The sequence below is a fragment of the Dermacentor silvarum genome, chromosome 5 (assembly GCF_013339745.2).
Source record: "Dermacentor silvarum isolate Dsil-2018 chromosome 5, BIME_Dsil_1.4, whole genome shotgun sequence".
NCBI classification, from domain to species: Eukaryota; Metazoa; Arthropoda; class Arachnida; order Ixodida; family Ixodidae; genus Dermacentor; species Dermacentor silvarum.
In genome coordinates this window covers 38,122,411-38,139,611 of record NC_051158.1, presented here as the reverse complement: position 1 = coordinate 38,139,611, position 17,201 = coordinate 38,122,411, and the positions used below count along the sequence as shown (strand labels likewise).

Below are 17,201 nucleotides of genomic sequence, written 5' to 3'. Positions count from 1 at the left end.
ACATAGTTCCATAGTGGCGTCGATATTTAAATAACTTTGTCTCCGCCGTGACGTCACAAAACTGAGCAATGATAAATGTTTGGCGCACTCAGACACTGGGACAGCGATGTATTTGTCTCTGCATGCTTACGTTGTCACCGACTATAGTTTTTGCGTGAGATAACTGTTACGTAAATTTTATTGTGTGCCAGAATATTAAGACAGCGCAGCTGGATGAAACTTAGAATTGCGTTTTGATACATGCGTGAAAGAGAGGGGTAAATGTTCGGCTACGAGCAAATAATAGGCCGAAAACGCGCATCCATTTGGCTATTGCTCAAGAACGCAGAATATAGGCACCGGATCCCCCACTCACCTTCGGAAGCGCGACAGAGGCGATACGCCTGCCTGGCAGTGTTATGCAACTCGAGAACTTTGCTGGGCCACTGGTCGGAGCCATCTGCGTCGCAAATAGGTGGGAAAATGCGGTGTTTCTGTCGTCTATACCGTGTCGTCACGTTACAGCGATAGCCGTAACCGCCTTACAGCGATAGCACTTAACGCTGTCATAACGCTATTGTGCAATTCAGTTCGGCCACTGGTCGGGATTATCTGCTTGCGTAGAAGGGAGAAATGCTGAATTCCTGTCCTCTACAGTGTTGCCATGGCGCAGCTACAGCCGAAACTAGCATACAGTGATAGCTTCTGACGCTATTGTTGTAGTTTTGTTGGGTCAGTAGAGGGAAGCATCTGCGTGCACAAAAGTGCAAAAAAATCGTAGTTCCTGCTCTGGATAGTGTTGCCATGTTATAGCGATAGCTAGCTATAACGAGCTTACACTGATATAGCCTAGCTCACGATATTGTAAAATTTCTTGGGCCACTGGGCGGAAGTGTCCGCGAGCGTAGAGAGAAAAATGCTAAGTTCGTGTCATGGACAGTGCTGCCATGTTACAGTGATAGCTGTAATCAGCATGCAGCGCTAGCGCCTAATGGTGCCTGCACTCAGCTTTAGGGGAAGCCGCGCAAAATAAACTCCAAGTATTACTCGAGGCGAGTTACGTTTGTTACTGTTGGTAAATATTATATTTTCAATGTGTTTGCGCTTGTCTAAAACGTTTCAATTAACACGCTACGTTTAACCTGAAGTGATGTCGCAACGCAACTTTTCTCTCAAAACACAGCATTTATTTTGACCTGAGCTTAGCAATGGCCAAGAATAAAGTGAAATCAAAGTGAGATGTGTGCACAGATGCACACTGTTACAAGGAACATCGATTAAATATCAGCTTTCATTACTACTCAGGCAGACAAAGCATTCGAAATGGTCTTTTATCAACGGCTGTGTGTATGCCGAACAAACCTTGTTATAGTCACAATTTTTTTGAAATTATGCAAGATTTAATGGTAATTTGCTGTTTTTTACGAGTGTAACGCACTGTACATCCTGCGCATTCAACGAGCAGAAACATTCTTTTTCTGCAAATGAGTTCGAAATCCTGACCAACGTACGCGATTCGTTCGCAAAAATAACCCGAATGGACAATAACCCGAATTTAAATAAATAATTTGATTTTGAAGTTTTAGGGGCCAGAACCACGATATTATTATGAAGCCGTCGTTCCTTCGGGCTAATTTTGACTACCCGGGGTTCTTTACTGTGCGCCAGTTGCACGGTACACGAGTCTTCTTGCATTTCATCCCCATCGAAATGCGGCCGCCTCAGCCGGGATTTGATCCCGCGACCTCGGGCTTAGCAGCGCAACACCAAAGCCAGTAACGCCACCACGGCTGTTAATCCGGAATTCGACGCCAGTATAGTTACTGGAATAATGATTTTTGTGAAAGGAAGAAAATTAACATCCACCCGTATGTACGAAGCTAAAAGGCAAACCACACAGGTTTCTCGTAAACAAAGCCTCGTAGTTGAAGAAAAATTTGTCCTGGTCGGGGGATTCGAACCCGGGGACCATCGCCTTTCCGGGGCGGTCGCTCTACCATCTGGGCTAACCAGGCGGCTAGCAGATCGCAGCGTGAGGGCGAATTAATCGACAACTCGAAGCACAGGGAGACTGAATATGGCAAATCAGTTCTGCGGAATATGTAGTGTTGTGCTACATGCGGGTGGATGTGAATGTTTCCTTTCATGAACCTTCCGCCACCTTGCGGAATTCCGCAGAACTAAATTGCCCCCCCCCCAATATATATATATATATATATATATATATATATATATATATTGATATATAAGACAAAGCTTGAGATTTCTAGATCTATATACGGAAACTTCCCAAGCCTTGACACCGAACTGTACCGTCTGTATGTTCAAAGCTGTAGACGAGACGTGCGTACCTTGAAAGAGGAGCTCGATGAGTATGCCGTACTCGATGTCTACCACTTCGTTGTGCGGTCTGTATACGGCAAAGTTCAGATCGACGGCCTCCTTCTGGAAGCCCGAACAAGCGTACTTGAAGTAGTTCTCGCACGGGCTACCCTTCCAATCGACAAATCCCATTGTCCGGTGCTCTGCGGGAAAGCGCGCTACCATCACCACACTGTTTCGTATCAAAAACAGCACAGAAAAACAAAGGCCACATTTTCGTTCGTAAAGGCGAGGCAATGATGGCGATAGCAATGCAATACAGACAATTACACGAGGCAAGTTTCGTAGCTCTTTAGTTCGTGTTACGTGCAGTAAACATTCGCATACTAACTATAGAGTACACTGTGACGCGGCCCACAGACGAATATGACGAGATCTCACTCGATGACCGCGAATACTCGCTGTCAGGTTGCTGGCGTGATAAGAAACGCCGGCAGCGGAGAGTGTGCGCTCTCCGCTCGGTTATTTCAGCCGTGCATGCCGCGTCTGAAAACTAGGAATACCTGATCTCAAACACTAGGCGCGCGGGAAGACAGAGCGCTCCAAGCCTGCCGGCCAGTGCTTGCATGACCCGGCCCGGCCCGGGCCCGCCGGAGGAATTGAGTGCACATGCTTTAAAAATGTAATCGTTTAGGCGGTGTATCCGAAGACCTAACAAATAAATGTGCGAGTAGTGATAAAACAACGCAACAAAGATTGGTTTTGGGGGGGGGGGGGTGCGTAGGACGTGTCCAGCTAATATGAAATGGCCGACAGAACCAAAGGCTGGGTCGAAAATTTCTGGCAAGGCATTTTATTTATAACTCGTGTGTAATAATTTATGTTGTACACACCAAAGATTATACACAACTGTCAAAAAAAAGGGGGGGGGATTGGTTCCACTCCAGCGGCCACTGCGTATGGCGTGGTGATCTACGACGGGGACAGAGTCCACTGTGCGCTGTGTTTTCGCCGTTTAGTTCGCACTGAAGCGAGAGGTAGCACGAATGTCTATTCGCTCGCTGTTTCTGCGGCGCTTGCTCACTCCAGCGTTTTTCGTTATCATTGCTTTCGACCGACGACGAAGAACAAACTTAATTCCGTCGCGTTTGTGGTGGCTTAGGCGCCAACAGGCGTGGATGCACAACAAATTTTATTCACGAGACTGCGGCGTTTTATACTGTCGCATACATCGCGTCTCGTTCTAACCTCCTAAACCAGCTCCCAACCTCGCACGCCGCGTTTTGCTGCGCTGCGGGCTCCGGGCCTCAAGTAGCTGGTGACGTCATGTGGCCTCATTTATTTTCGGCGCCATCTGTCGTTATCGGAAGTGAAGGAGATACAGCAGCACTTGATAACTCTTGCGTGATGTGTCGTACTCTTCACTCACTACGATATAAGGAACGATAAGTATGATGCTACTCACCGTACTCGCCACAGGCATCGTCCGTGCATACCTCCATTTCAGTTTCCGCCACGTGGAGTAGGCCTCCGGATGCGACTGCATGCGTGCATTGAATGGTAATAATGATAATGATGGTGGTCTTGGTGATGATGATAGTGCCACTTTTAAAGGGATACTGACACAATAATTCAAACTCGGAATAACTGGTAGAATACATTACTGCGAGCTCATATTAATATTTACATATTATAGATATATTATATTTACAGAGTATCATCTGTAAAGTATCAGTAAGAAATTAGACTTAGAATACATTTTAATTTAAACTTGAAGTTCATGTGAGGGACGAATCGGAAGATATAACACCTATCGATGTAGTCATTAGTGTATATAGGTCCTATTTGTAAACGATGTTACGTCACGAATTTCGGCAATTCATTTCGGTGACGTGCGAAATCACTGGCTCGTCTCGCTGTTCGGGAATATTCAGCACTGTTTGCGATGGGTGTCTTGCACTGACCGCGAAGGAAGCGTACGTGCAAACTTATTATAGTTTACACACTACAGGTTACCAGTGCCGTGGCCGGCGGTAGCATAGAGCCCCTTCACAGCAGCAAAGCGGGTGGCCAAATCTTGACGATTTGCGCCAGTACAATGCATTCAAATGTACGGTACGTTAATCTATTATGTTGCTACAAACACTTAACACCAGCAGTTAGGCAGAATAGCTAAGTCGCAGTATTAGTTTTGCGTACCCTCTGATTGGACACTGAGGCACCAGGTGTCGCTATCAGGGTTGTTCCTACTGTACACCTCTCCGGTTATCCAGCAAACCGCAAACGGTAAGAAGTTCACGGACATGCTAAAACGTATCTAAAGCTTTCTAATGCCGGGATCATACTGTGTTGTGGAATTCGTCCAACGAAGCATTAGAGTGGTGCGCGCAATGCACAGGATTCCCAGCAAACTAGCAACAAAATAGCTGACAAAACAGTATCACAGATGGCATGGTAGACGATGCACTAGTAAAGCACTAGCAGGCGTCACCGGTCTGTGTGGTCATGTGATCGTCACTGTTTACAAACATGCCTCTTACGTCACGGGGCACGAAGTGCTCTTCGAAATCAAAACCGCGACTGATCGCGAGATACGAGCATGTCACTAATAAAACGCCGGGCCCTGGTGCAAACGAGTTTCTTTGGCATGATTGCTAGGTCAATAGCTGCTTATCAAGCGCAAAGAGAAACAGAGCCCAGATAATTTTGTCGGTACTACTTTAAACACGGTGGTGGCTCGTGGCACATAGCTACGTGTTTGTACCTCATTTTTCTTTTGTGTTTTAATCATTGAACGTTTTTACCTGTGGCAAGTGCCATCTACGGAGAAGAAGTGACTTAGTGGGATGCACGCACTTCAGTTCATTTCAGTGGAATAGCAAATTGCCGGACAGTCACCAGTGCCACCGTAGTGCCACATCATTCATTCAACCAATCAATCTGTCAGTCAATAGCCCGCAATAAGTCTACTAATCTATCAGTCAGCGAAAGGAAGCCAGCCACATTTAGCAAGATCTGCCTGTCTGTCTAAAGCTGTCTATCCATATATACATTTCTTTCTCTTTTTCTGTCTGTGTCTGACTCATTCAAAATTTGCTTTGAGCTTCTTGTAGCAAGCACCTGACGCGCAGGCATTTTAACGCGACAGCGTTAAGGGCCCCGTGTCGCAGAAAATTCGGCGTCGGTGTCGGCGTCCGTGGCGGAGAATATCAGCCCGCACCACCCCGACCGCGCAGGCCCTCCGCGTGGTGCTAGGTGTTAGTGAACAAAAATTAATTTTCTTAGTGAAATCCGTCAGAAAAATGGTAAAGTACGACTTAACAACAACCTACAGACATGGTGGCGCCGGAATATTATTTGAATGTAGGAGAATGCTAAGTTGAATGAGAATGTTGTTTTCAATGGTTACATGCTAAAGTGGCACGTATTCAGGAATGGCTCACAGAAGTACTCGACGATGAGGTAAGAGAGGATGCAGTAGCCGGCCACACCCAGGCACGTGGTCAGCATGGAGAGCATCAGGAACACCTCGAGAGTCTTGCGGTACGGGTTCAGGTCCACCGCGTAGTCCCTAAGGGTATATCGTGACACAATGGATGGACACAACGTTATAGATAGGCCAGAGCTCCATTGGCCTTTCCGCGCTGACTATGCGTTATGATAGGATCGTGTAGATGTAGAAAAACAAACCGTAAGAAGCAAAACAACAAGAACGGTTGAAGCCAGAAGCGCAAAGATTATAGGCAATCCCATCGTTCCCCTGGTATAGCTGAGCGAATGCCGTGGGAGTGTTTCCTCGAGCATATTTTTTGGGGGGTTGGGGGGGGGGGGGGGACTCTACATTCAAAACAACCTTCTCTAACTTCGAGGTTACTCCTTAGAGTTCCTTTGACGAAGGCACACGTTTCCCCGCTCTAATTGCTAAAAAAATGTCGCAGTTTCGCCCGAAAGGCGAAGCATCGATTGCGATAGCAAATTAGTAGAGAGCTATTCGGAGTAGGGATAGTAGTTTTATCGGCTGCATAAACTTATACACATTGGCTTACTAACTCAATTAACAATCGTGGTGTCAGCGCGCACAAGCAAACATGAATAGATCACACTGAATGACCGCAGCCAACGACTGTCAAAACGCTGGCAGCAAGCGCAGGGTCGCGCGGTCTATCGCTTCAACGGAAACTGAGCGGCGAATGCACAGCGCATACAAAGGTCAGAACCGGATGGAGATAAGAGACGGTGCGGGCGACCGGCAGCGCCGGGCAAAGGAGAAGTTGTTGGCAGAGGAGAAGCTGCCCTTCCCCCTCCCCCCCTCTTCCCGTTTCTTGCTTTCGCGTGGGAGATTGAGTGGCAAGATACGCCTTTGGTGCCGGAGCACAGCGCCGCCCCGCCTCCCTCCCTCCCATACCCCCACAGCCTTTCGGGCGACGGTCGCGTTTGCTTTCCACCGTGTGTTCGCTCTCCGTGATAGCGCGCGGGGTAGTTCGCCCTCCGTGATAGCGCGCGTCCCCCGCGCTCTTTCGCTCGCGCATACGGCGCGCGGCGACGATTTTATCGCCCTTGGAATCTATACGGAACCTCACGGCGACGACGACGCCGACGGCGACGCCGACGGCAGAAATCCGGTTGAAGTGTCCATATAATTGCTATCGCAATAAAAGTGCTGGAAGGTGATTCAACCTCTAGTTCGGGTCGACCAACGACCATGTCATCGTGAAAGTGTTCGGGCTGATAATGCGGTGGATTCACTATGGCACGGCACTCTATCATGTCTGTATTCGCCTAAGGGAAGTAGAAGAAGCGTTGGACTGCTTAAATCTTCAGGACTGGCCCACATTCTTATACTGCATTATACCCAGAATCGAACCACGAGAGAGGCTAGAAACACGTACACAAAACAGAAAAGTGAAAGTAAATCGCTAAGAAAGATATTGTCTTCAAAACGCAGACTCACATCAAGTTTTGTTGTTGGGGAGGCATGCCTTCCATCGGCATCATGTTTGGGTCTTCTTGTCCGGCATTCAGCATCATCGCTTGCTCGCCTGGTGGTTGCTTCATGCTGCCTGCGTAGAACAGGAGGCCGACTAGCTTTGGTATTTTGAAAGGCTGAAACTTCTAAGGCAGGAAGCGATATTTTTTTTCTAATACATTTCGCTCGCGAATGAAGTGGCGCGTTTGTCTCCTACACGTTCAGGTTGTTTCCACGAAAGTATTTCACTCCTTCTCCTGGCGCGCTTTATGTATGAAATTTGTCAGTGTTTGTGTGTGTGACAGTGGGTTGTTAGTGTTGTTGGTGTGTTTGATCAATGCGAACTATGCTGCAATTTTGAATAAACTCTTGAAGTAGCATAGTATGCCTTAGCCTGACCAATATTTCCAGCTGCTCAATAAAGTGAGCGTCTCTTCGGGTGAAATTATTGTATGATGATTATCCGTGCGCAATGGAGCGTTGCACACGAGTGTCAATGTTACAACGAATGTGTGCAGAAGAAAAGCTAGAAGAAAATGGAGCACCAATGCATTTCGTAGCAAAATTTGCAAACGCATATTTCGAAACTGGTTGTCATCCCCAGGATTCGACTTAGGAAGACACCAGCTACAATTGGTAAATGTCTATATATGTGCCGCAATGTAATTAATTTAATAGTCAATTAGTGAAACATGGTTAAGTAGTGAGCAATTCATTTTGATTTCTCGTGCAAATAATGCCTGTCACAGAGTAATCTATCTCAAAAAGTAGAATTCTGCTACATGTCGAGGGTAATTTTTGAAATTATGTTAGCGATAAAAAAACGCCATGTCTTATTTTTACTGGCGATACGCCTCTGTATACTTACACACATTACTTTCTTTGGCAATAATAATATTTCACTGTCACTTTTCGATGTTTGTGCTAAGATGATTAAGTTACCTTCCATGCTTCCATCTAGACCTTAATTGACAGAATTATCTTTACGCAACTGCTTTCCATGATTAGTTATCGTCGCGACCATCATCTTATGTCGATCGTTATTAACGCACAAGCATTACATATCCCATGAGGCAGAAAAGCCGGCGTTGTAGGCAACAAGTGGTACCAAAGATTGTCGTCATCAGTGACGTCATCAGCGTCTTGTATGACGTCAGTAGTAATACAGAATTAAAGTTAGAAGAAGCTAGTGTAAGGTGACTTAAGGTGGAGTAAAGGGAATTTAGGTGAAGTAAAGTGAATGAAAGTGAATTGAAGTGGATTAAGGTGGACTAAAGTGGATTAAGGATCGGTACAAATTAGAGTAAGGTCGATTAAGGTGGATTGGAGTGAATTAACCTAGATTAAGTTTGGTACAAATTAGAGCTAGGTGAATTAAGTGGATTAATGTGGATTAAGGTTGGTACAAATTACAGCAAGGTGGATTAAGGTGGATTAAGGTAGAGTTGTGAAGGACACGTGACAGTGTATGACGTCATGTATCACGGAAGCAACCAATTAATTAGAGAAATCATAATGCTTTAGCATACAAATCACGTAAGTATACTTGAGTGACTTAATTTTTAGGAATGGTGGGCGCCCTAACGCCGACAAATCGGCATAGATTGTTGCGTACGATGTTTTTTCAATGTGACCCCCCAGGCCTTTGCCAGATACCAGTTTACGACGTTGCAGCTAAAAGTGCGCAATAGTAAAAGTGCGCCAAAAGTGCGCAGTATGATCGACAGCAGGTCGTCTAGTAAACCCTTAACAGTGGTGGTTGCCACGCGCTCACAAAGAAGTGTTCATTGTTTTGAGCACAATATGATGCAACAAGAAGAGGATGTTGGACTAGCTGGCTTTACTGGCTTGTGAATTCCGTTATCTGAAGGCTGTCGTGTGTAATATATGTGCCTCGCAGATGGGCCCAATCACGCAAAACATTACTCGAAAACGTCGATTATGATTGGTGCTTACAGTGGTGTCACTTTCCTTGAACTCTCTAGTGTGGCATATGATCGAATCGCGCTAAAATAACAACAAGGACACGAAAATGACAAGGACAAAGAAACAAAGATGTGCTTCGAAATCTCGGAGATAACAATGACAATTTAGTGTGTGCGTGCTAGGTGACTATTCAACGCAGAAGTTTGGGCTAATTGGTGATAACAGAACTTGGACACCATAACAAGCGCTACGGAATGCCAGCACAAAAGAGACATAGAAGAAACAGCCTACATGTCTATTCTTTGTGTTCGCTTTCCTTAGCACTTGTTATGATGTCCAATTTTTGTGCTAGATAACGCCACACTAACGCCACGCAGCACACAGGCTTCATGAAATGCCAACTGCAACAAAATTTTGACCAGCGTAAAAAGCCTAGTTGAAGATTACATAAATGCGGATGATCCTCCGTGCAAAATATCACGTTTGAAATGCGATTGGAATAGCGACACGAAAAGCTCTATAAAATAGACGTTTCTGATACACGGCATGCCCAGAAAGACGCACGTGAAAGGTTGCAGCATAGCGCGTTCCTAAGCGTTCCTACGCCCCGGCGCGCCATGCATCTCAGAGGCCACGCGCAGGCTTCGCGGCAGCCGTGCTAGATGGCGCCGAGTCGTCTTAGGGAAGCGCGAAAGAGCAGTCCCGCTGCAGTACACGCCTCATACATAACTCGTTTCAACGGTGGCAATACGTTGTGTCGCTATAATTTAATTTAATGCTAAACGCATTACCGTCAACAGTCGTCGTGAGATGGTTTCTGCCGATCTTGCTGAACAACTGAAACAAGAGCAATTCCGAAACTACTCCGATGCGTTGTTTAGTTTACAGGTACACCTGAAATTGTAACAACCTAATTAAGATTCCAAGACATACACATGGGGACAACTCCATGATTATAAACAAGTAACAGAGCTACTACGCGTCGCACTTCCATTTAATTGCGCGTAAAAGAAGTTTTCTGCTGCTCGTTGCTAATGGTGTTCCAATTTTTGAGCCATGTGCAATAAAGCCCCAGCGACAGCTAGAGTTCTGAGAGGTAGGCGTCTGAGAAAATGCGAAGAAGAAACTGACCGTAGCGTAAGGTTCTTACAGCTGGCACCTGGTCAATTGGCAGTGTTGATTCCAGCTCTCTTCCGCGCTGAGAACGCGCAGCGTACACCGCAGGCAGACAGCTATAGGAACGACCGGCGGTAGAAGTACGTACGCACCTTAGCTGGTCGCAGAGTGCGCCTTCCGCCGATACCACGAATAGCGACGAAGACGCGTACGTCAAGCAGTGGACGGCCACCCTGATGCAGTATTCGACCTGTGTGGAGGGCAGTACACTGAGGAATCCGGGCAAAGATCGGCAATGTGCGGCCAAGAGAGAAACCGAGGCGAGGATCGAACACTGGCGCGCGTTCGCATTTTGATGACGATGACGATGCTCCTTCAATACATCATCTATTGCGGAAAATATAATGCATAAAGAAAGACCTACTTAGAGCAGCCCCTATTGAGTATGGGGCTTCCTCTCTCGGTGACTAATATTTTATCTTTCGGTGCAAGTACCGTGCAAGGGGGGTGGGTACTTGCACCGCGCAAGTACCCCCCCCCCCCCCCCCCTCCTCGTGGGTACGTGCCAGAAGTTGAAGGTCACAACAACACAACAATAGATGACATCGTGGTCTCCTTAACGCGATGTCTGTGACGTGTTTCCGGCTCCCAAAATCGCTTCCGCCGCATTCAACCAGCAAACGCATAGCCTTTAAGATACGCATTTTAGATGAAGAGCACGCCACCCTAGCGACGCGGATTTGGACACCAACTATGCGGGATAGACTAAAATCGGGTAGTTGTACCATGGCCTTCGAGATCAGCAGTTGTTGGTGAGCGCAAATCTCGGAGGCTATGATTGTACCTTAGTTAACCTAAAAAGAAAAGAATATGAAATATCCGACAGGACCCATTTTAGGATGAACGCCGACGTTAGTGCGATCAGCATTGAAGCAAGAGAGAGATACTTTTTAATGACAGAAAGGTGGAGAGGTCGGTCTGAGAGAAGTGCTTATAGCCTGCTACTCCACGCTTGGGAAGGGATTTGAGGGAAAAGGCGGCGCGGAGGGCATCGCACGAACTTTCTATGACCCGACAGACTGTAGAATCTTTGACAGGTGGCAAATGACGCAGAACCTGACAATGAGACGTAGTGGGAGGCATCTGCTTTTTACTGTCGGCGCCGGCAACCCGAGTCACGTGATGCGCGGTCCTTTCATCTGTCGAGCAGATTGGCCTTACGATAGCCCACCTGCCGCAAAGTTAGGATAACCCTTCTGCATTTTGGAGAAACACCCACCTTAATCCACCCTCATATACTTTGCTCTAATTTGTACAAACCTTAATCCACCTTAATCCACTTTAATGAAATTTTGGGAGTGGGCGACGCCGTCGCTGTTCACCGTGGGATTTTGCAGTGTGAGTCGACAGGTCCAGCGCCGGAAACGTGACGTCATCACTTGGTCACGCGCGTTTTGGTACCATCGGATGGTGACGCCGGACACCGGCGGACTTCGGGCTTTATGGGGCACATAATACTTTGGCATTAAGACAGAGATAGTATGTGAAGAGGAAGGAGGGTGGTGGCATGATGAAGATGATGATGAGGGCTGCACAACATACTGTTTCTGTTGCAACGCGTACGTGCACACTTCACTGCAGAACACAGTCATCGTCGCGGGCAGTGGTAGAGATTACTGCAGTGTAGCTTTCATAATTTTTGCAGCTGTTAGCGCCATGACAGAATACGATGGCGATTTTTCGGTGCACTATCCTTGCTCGTGCTGACAGTCTAAGAACTACACTTCCGAAAACACCGCCCTGTCCATGTCAAATCACCACAAGCTTAATTCGCTGAATCTGGAAGGAGTAGGTCACTCTTCTACGAGCGTTCGAAAGGGTGCTTCGTGAATGTAGTGGGCCATGATCCCCAAGCCAGCTACAGTGTTGCGTTCCCCATTAGACAATATCCACAGTGCCACGTACCATAATCTAGGTTTACATGGGAACGTTCAGCTTTAACAGCGACGCTGTATATGGCTAGGCGAAACCAAAATTCGTCCATCCGATGTGCTCAAAAACTATCATCATCAGCAATGGCTCGAGCGTCGTCGTCTTCTTTCACAGCTGGCTCCGTTGCTGCTCATCTTTCCAGCGTAGAATTTCACTTCTGTCGTCGAAATGGGGAGGCCGCGTTTACGGGGGTATATGAGCCATTGATTAAGGGGGTGTGAGCCACTCATTGTCCTACGTGACGGCCAGATATAATTTTGAAGCAATTTAATTTTGTAGACTCGCAAGCGACAATGCGATAACGGCGGACTGTGGGTCATACCGTCAGTGACGTCGTTCTCTCCGTCGCAGCCGAACGTGTGTGTAACCTCATTAGGAAACACAAGGACGTAACCAATAATTGATAAATACTTTAATGAACCATCGGGATTAACCCAGTGATAAACATCGAGTCCCCCGCCTAAATTTATACATGCACCGATCTGGTTTAGCGATTTCCCCTTTGTGCCATTTCTGTAACGCATAGAAACGATCGAAGATTACTTACTGAACTGCCGGCGTTTCTCCTCCCTAAGAAAAAGAACATTGCAAATTGCAACGCGACAGCTCGGCCTGCCATTGAACGCTCCGGAACTGCTTTCTTTCGGAGCTTCTGTGCTTGGACACTCACACAGGAGTGTATGCATCGCCATAGAAAAATTTATTCTTGAATCAAACCGATTTCATTGTTAAGCATATTATTCCATTTATCATTTAATATCATTACCTTATTGCCTCTTGTACTCGTATCTATACGTTTTATATATTTATTGTCTACTGAATCGTCTTGGAATTTATTCGCTTTAGTATATTTACAAAAATTATACATTTGCTAAATTTATTCACTTAGCACATATATAAAACCTGCCCGACTCTTGGCTGATCCCCGTGAGTGGGTATGCGCGAATGTTGATAAGGTCATTATCATCATCATTATCATCAACACCGGGGCCGCACGTTTCAGCTTCGCTGGTAAACCATCTGTACGAAGTGCTTGGGCGGCGATTTTTATGCAGTATCCTATAGGGTCATACAGGAATGACTGTAGAAATTATGTGGTTTTTACGTGCCAAAACCACGATTTGATTACGAGGCAAGCTGCAGTGGGTGACTCCGGATTATTAATTTTGACCACCAGGGGATCTTGCTCGTGGTGGTCCCGTGCCCCCAATGCACGGGACACGGGCTTTATTGAGTTTCACCCCCATCATAATGCGGCCGCCACGGCCGGGATTCGATCCCACGACCTCGTGTTCAGCAGCGCAACACCACAGTCGCTGAGCCACCACGGCTGGTGCATCGTATAGGATTATGGATACAGGACACATGGGGCACACGCAATTTTTCAATAGAGTTGAAACTAACTTTTTTTAAAATTTGTATTTCAATTAAGTATACCTCAAAACCCAATGAGGGGAAAACAGTATTAACGGTAATGTTTGCATGTGAACATAACGGTACTGACAAATGAATACTTATTTCCTCCTGCTTCTGTGCTTCTCGCACGACACTTTTCTGCCACGTAAACCAAATCAAAAAGGATGGAGGGGACGGAAAACAAAATTTAGCAACGCATTCCGGACTGGATCACCGCCACAGCAACAAAGCTACCAAGGTGGCTCCTGCGGTAATCCGAGGTACTTCTCCGACGTCACATGTGACATGTTGCGAGACGCCCCAAGTGCCTCCTCCAGCAAAACTCAAGTGGGTGCTCGTTCACAGGGGGGGGGGGGGGGGGGGCACCGAAATCTCGGGCCGCTCGGGTCAACTGCTGGATCGCCTGCGACTGGAAACATGTTGGCTTTATTCTTAGTGGTGGTGGCTGACGCGCCCACCTTATTTATCAACCGAAAGTCGCATCTGATTCATCATAGTTCCAGCAGCGCGATTAGTTCAGTTTCGAAGTCAGTATTCTTTCCCCTTTATCTCCTTTACTTCCATCGCTTGGTAGCAAACCACATACCTGTCTGGTTGATCCTTTTTAAGGAACCTGTTCCGACAAAGTTCGTGCTCTCATTTATGAGGAAGCTGCGTGTGTTTACTGCATACCTCCGTGTTACCTTCTGGTGAATGCCAACGTCCTCTTGCAGTCTCCTTTCGTCGGGAGGAGCTGCACGAAGACATGACGCCTCTCGTAAACGTGACGTTGTCGTCACGCGATGCACTTTTTCTACCAGTAAGCTTTTTTTGGGAGCAGGTGGACCCTGCACGACGAAATCTTACTTGCGGAATTCGTTGGCCTTCTGAGCGCTTGAATATGTCGCAAGCGGTTGCCCTGGACTGCAGGTGCCAATAAACCAGCCGAATCCAACCAACAACTGCGTTTGCGTCTCTTTTAACGTTATGTTAATGTTTCGTCGCGAGTCACCTATTTGTTAACATCGCCTATTGCCTAAAATACCATCTGGAGAATGTGCAACGGGACGGCGCAGTGTTTGATTGCCATTCTCTAGGTCATCATTGTTATCATCATTATATGGCCACCGTAGAACGAAGGCCTTTCGCGGAAATCTTTAATTACGGCTGCCTTGCGCCAGCTGACATAACTCATGCCTGTAAGTTTTCTAAGTTCATCACACTAGCTAATTCTCGTCCGCCTTCGTCTACGCCTCCCTTTTCGTGGCACCCATTCTGCAACTCCAATAAACGACCGGGAATTTGTCTAACGCATAACACGACTTGCCCGACTCCATTTCTTTCTGTTAATCTTTGAGAAGTTAAAATCGCTAACTGAGCAATGTAACTTAACGTAACCAGTGTAACGTTGAAAAGCGGCGGTGTGTATTAGAGAGCAAACGCAAACGGGGGTAGCCGATATTGTCTGCAATCGGGTAGGTCCCGAAAGCACGCTTCGAAATTCGCCCGTGAATCTAAAGCGCCGAGGTGGCTGAATGAACAGCCATGACGTCGAGATGTTTACCACCAATATAACGCACAGTGCCGGTCATTGCAGCCAAGCGTGGCAGAGGGAATGAGAGAGGGAGACAGCAATGGAAAGAAGGTAGAATGTCAGGGCAGCTAACCTGACGTATGCGTCCAATTGTCTAGTCTGCAAGGGTTAATGTGAATTGGAAACAAGGAATTAGGCAAGCGAACACAGAGTTCACAGCACGGGAACTAGATAAACCAATGTCACTTACGAAATTGGACGGGTATTATAGAGTATACGCTTGGTTCAGCTGCCGCAGGACAACGATAAATTGGAGATTCCAAGAGGAGGCAACCTGTCCTGCCCAGACAGGATACTGGCCTTCTTGATCTCCCGAAGGATTGTCGCCTTGACACGCTTATGGCTTTCCGTGCATTTAATGTGCTGTACAGTTATCGGCTCCGCAGCCGGGAACGCCCGTCCCACACACCGTGGACTTCGGTTCACAACAAATTGATAGTGGCCAGCAATCGCAAAGTATATGCAAGAATCCCAGCAGGATGCGCGCATCAACGCTCTCACAAGGCAGACGCTGCGCAAGCTATTCTTTAACACGCCCGCAGCACACTTGAAGCAGAGTCGCGCGACTAAGCGAACATTGCGAATAAGCGAACTAAACGACCAATAACGAATATGTGGCTGAAAAATAGCGGAATGAAAAAAAAAAAAAAAAACGCGCTCATCGCTGTTTTAGTGCAATCGGCACACGTCTTTCATGTCGAACAACAACTACACCCAAGGCGACGTGATCGCGTCGTGTTCACGAGCATGCGTCGAGGTGGCGTATGTCAATAACAGCTTGCCGCGCTCACACCAATAACAAAGTAACTGTCGTCAGCCGTTTATGCGTCCATAACGTCGATGGGCGCAGCAACAAAGCGGGGCAGTTCTCGGCTGCCCATCCCGTTTTTGCCGGAGCCGCAGGTACTATGGGGTGGTCCTGTTCAAGACGTCCACGACGGCCTGGAACATGGCGTACGGCTTCCACTCGTACGTTTCTCCCCTCACCGTGAAGCTGGCGCCCAGGCCATCTTCGCCCAAGTCGTCGAACACGACGCATCGGTCGTCGGGGTACGCATTCAGCAGCTGCTCGACCTGCAAAGAGGGGTCCAAACCGGGGTCAGACAATTTGGTCTGACGACGCGGAGCCAGGGCATTACGTTCGAGCGAAAGTCCTACGGGAGGCTACGTTGGTGGCTACCCATTGCAAAAATGGCGCGCTAACGGAAGCACTGGCGTTTGACAGAGTGCGCGCGACTGACCGCGTCTGGAGAGTCAGAAGCGATCCACGCAGTGACGTCATTATAGTGACGTCACTGTCGGGCGATTATCGCTGAGCGGAACAGTGCGCTGTTGGGGCGTGGATTTAGAGACCAACTATTGCCTAGCGAACGAGGCGTGTCTGACAAGATGGCGCGCGCGTCGCTAATAGTGTTGTACATTCTGGAATGTTCATGCACAAATAGCTGACGAGCTCGAACGGTGGAGCTCGAATCAACGATCAAACAACGAATCAATCAGTTCGCCGCTATCGTTAGGGCTGTGCGTTGCTCTTCTGACTGGGCACAAGTCCGCCCCAATAAAGAGTATACGAGTCGAAAGTCGCACTTGTTTCAGCGTTTCGTTCCTTGACCACCGCTACAACGCGACACTATAGGTTTAGCCTTTCGTTACTTTGGAACGCAATGTTTGCAGATATACCGACAAGCCATTTCCTGCGGACCCGAGTATATAGAGGCTGTAAAATCCATGGCGTTTAGTACGGGGAAGTACTAGGTGACGTTGTCACCCGTCTATATTCCATTATTTTTTGGTGTAGCGCACACGAAAACAACGGACAGGGTACAACACGAAGTTGGGAACAGCCAGGGCTATTTGATGCAATGGGGGCAGTTAGGCAAGGAGCACCGAATACCACCAACGTTTGCCTTG

General features: G+C 47.4%; 1 protein-coding gene across 1 annotated transcript in view; it reads right to left on the bottom strand.

The window, feature by feature from the left end:
• Positions 1–243: 243 nt before the first annotated feature.
• LOC119454075 (uncharacterized) overlaps positions 244–17,201 on the bottom strand; it is a 58,039-nt gene continuing 41,081 nt past the window's right edge. The window contains exons 10-15 of the mRNA XM_049667902.1: positions 16,278–16,364; positions 10,462–10,559; positions 5,745–5,872; positions 3,767–3,841; positions 2,331–2,504; positions 244–439 (exon numbers count right to left, since the gene is read on the bottom strand). Of these exons, the coding sequence (XP_049523859.1) occupies positions 270–439; positions 2,331–2,504; positions 3,767–3,841; positions 5,745–5,872; positions 10,462–10,559; positions 16,278–16,364 (732 nt within the window). The 3' untranslated portion in view covers positions 244–269. The remainder of the gene's footprint in view (positions 440–2,330; positions 2,505–3,766; positions 3,842–5,744; positions 5,873–10,461; positions 10,560–16,277; positions 16,365–17,201) is intronic.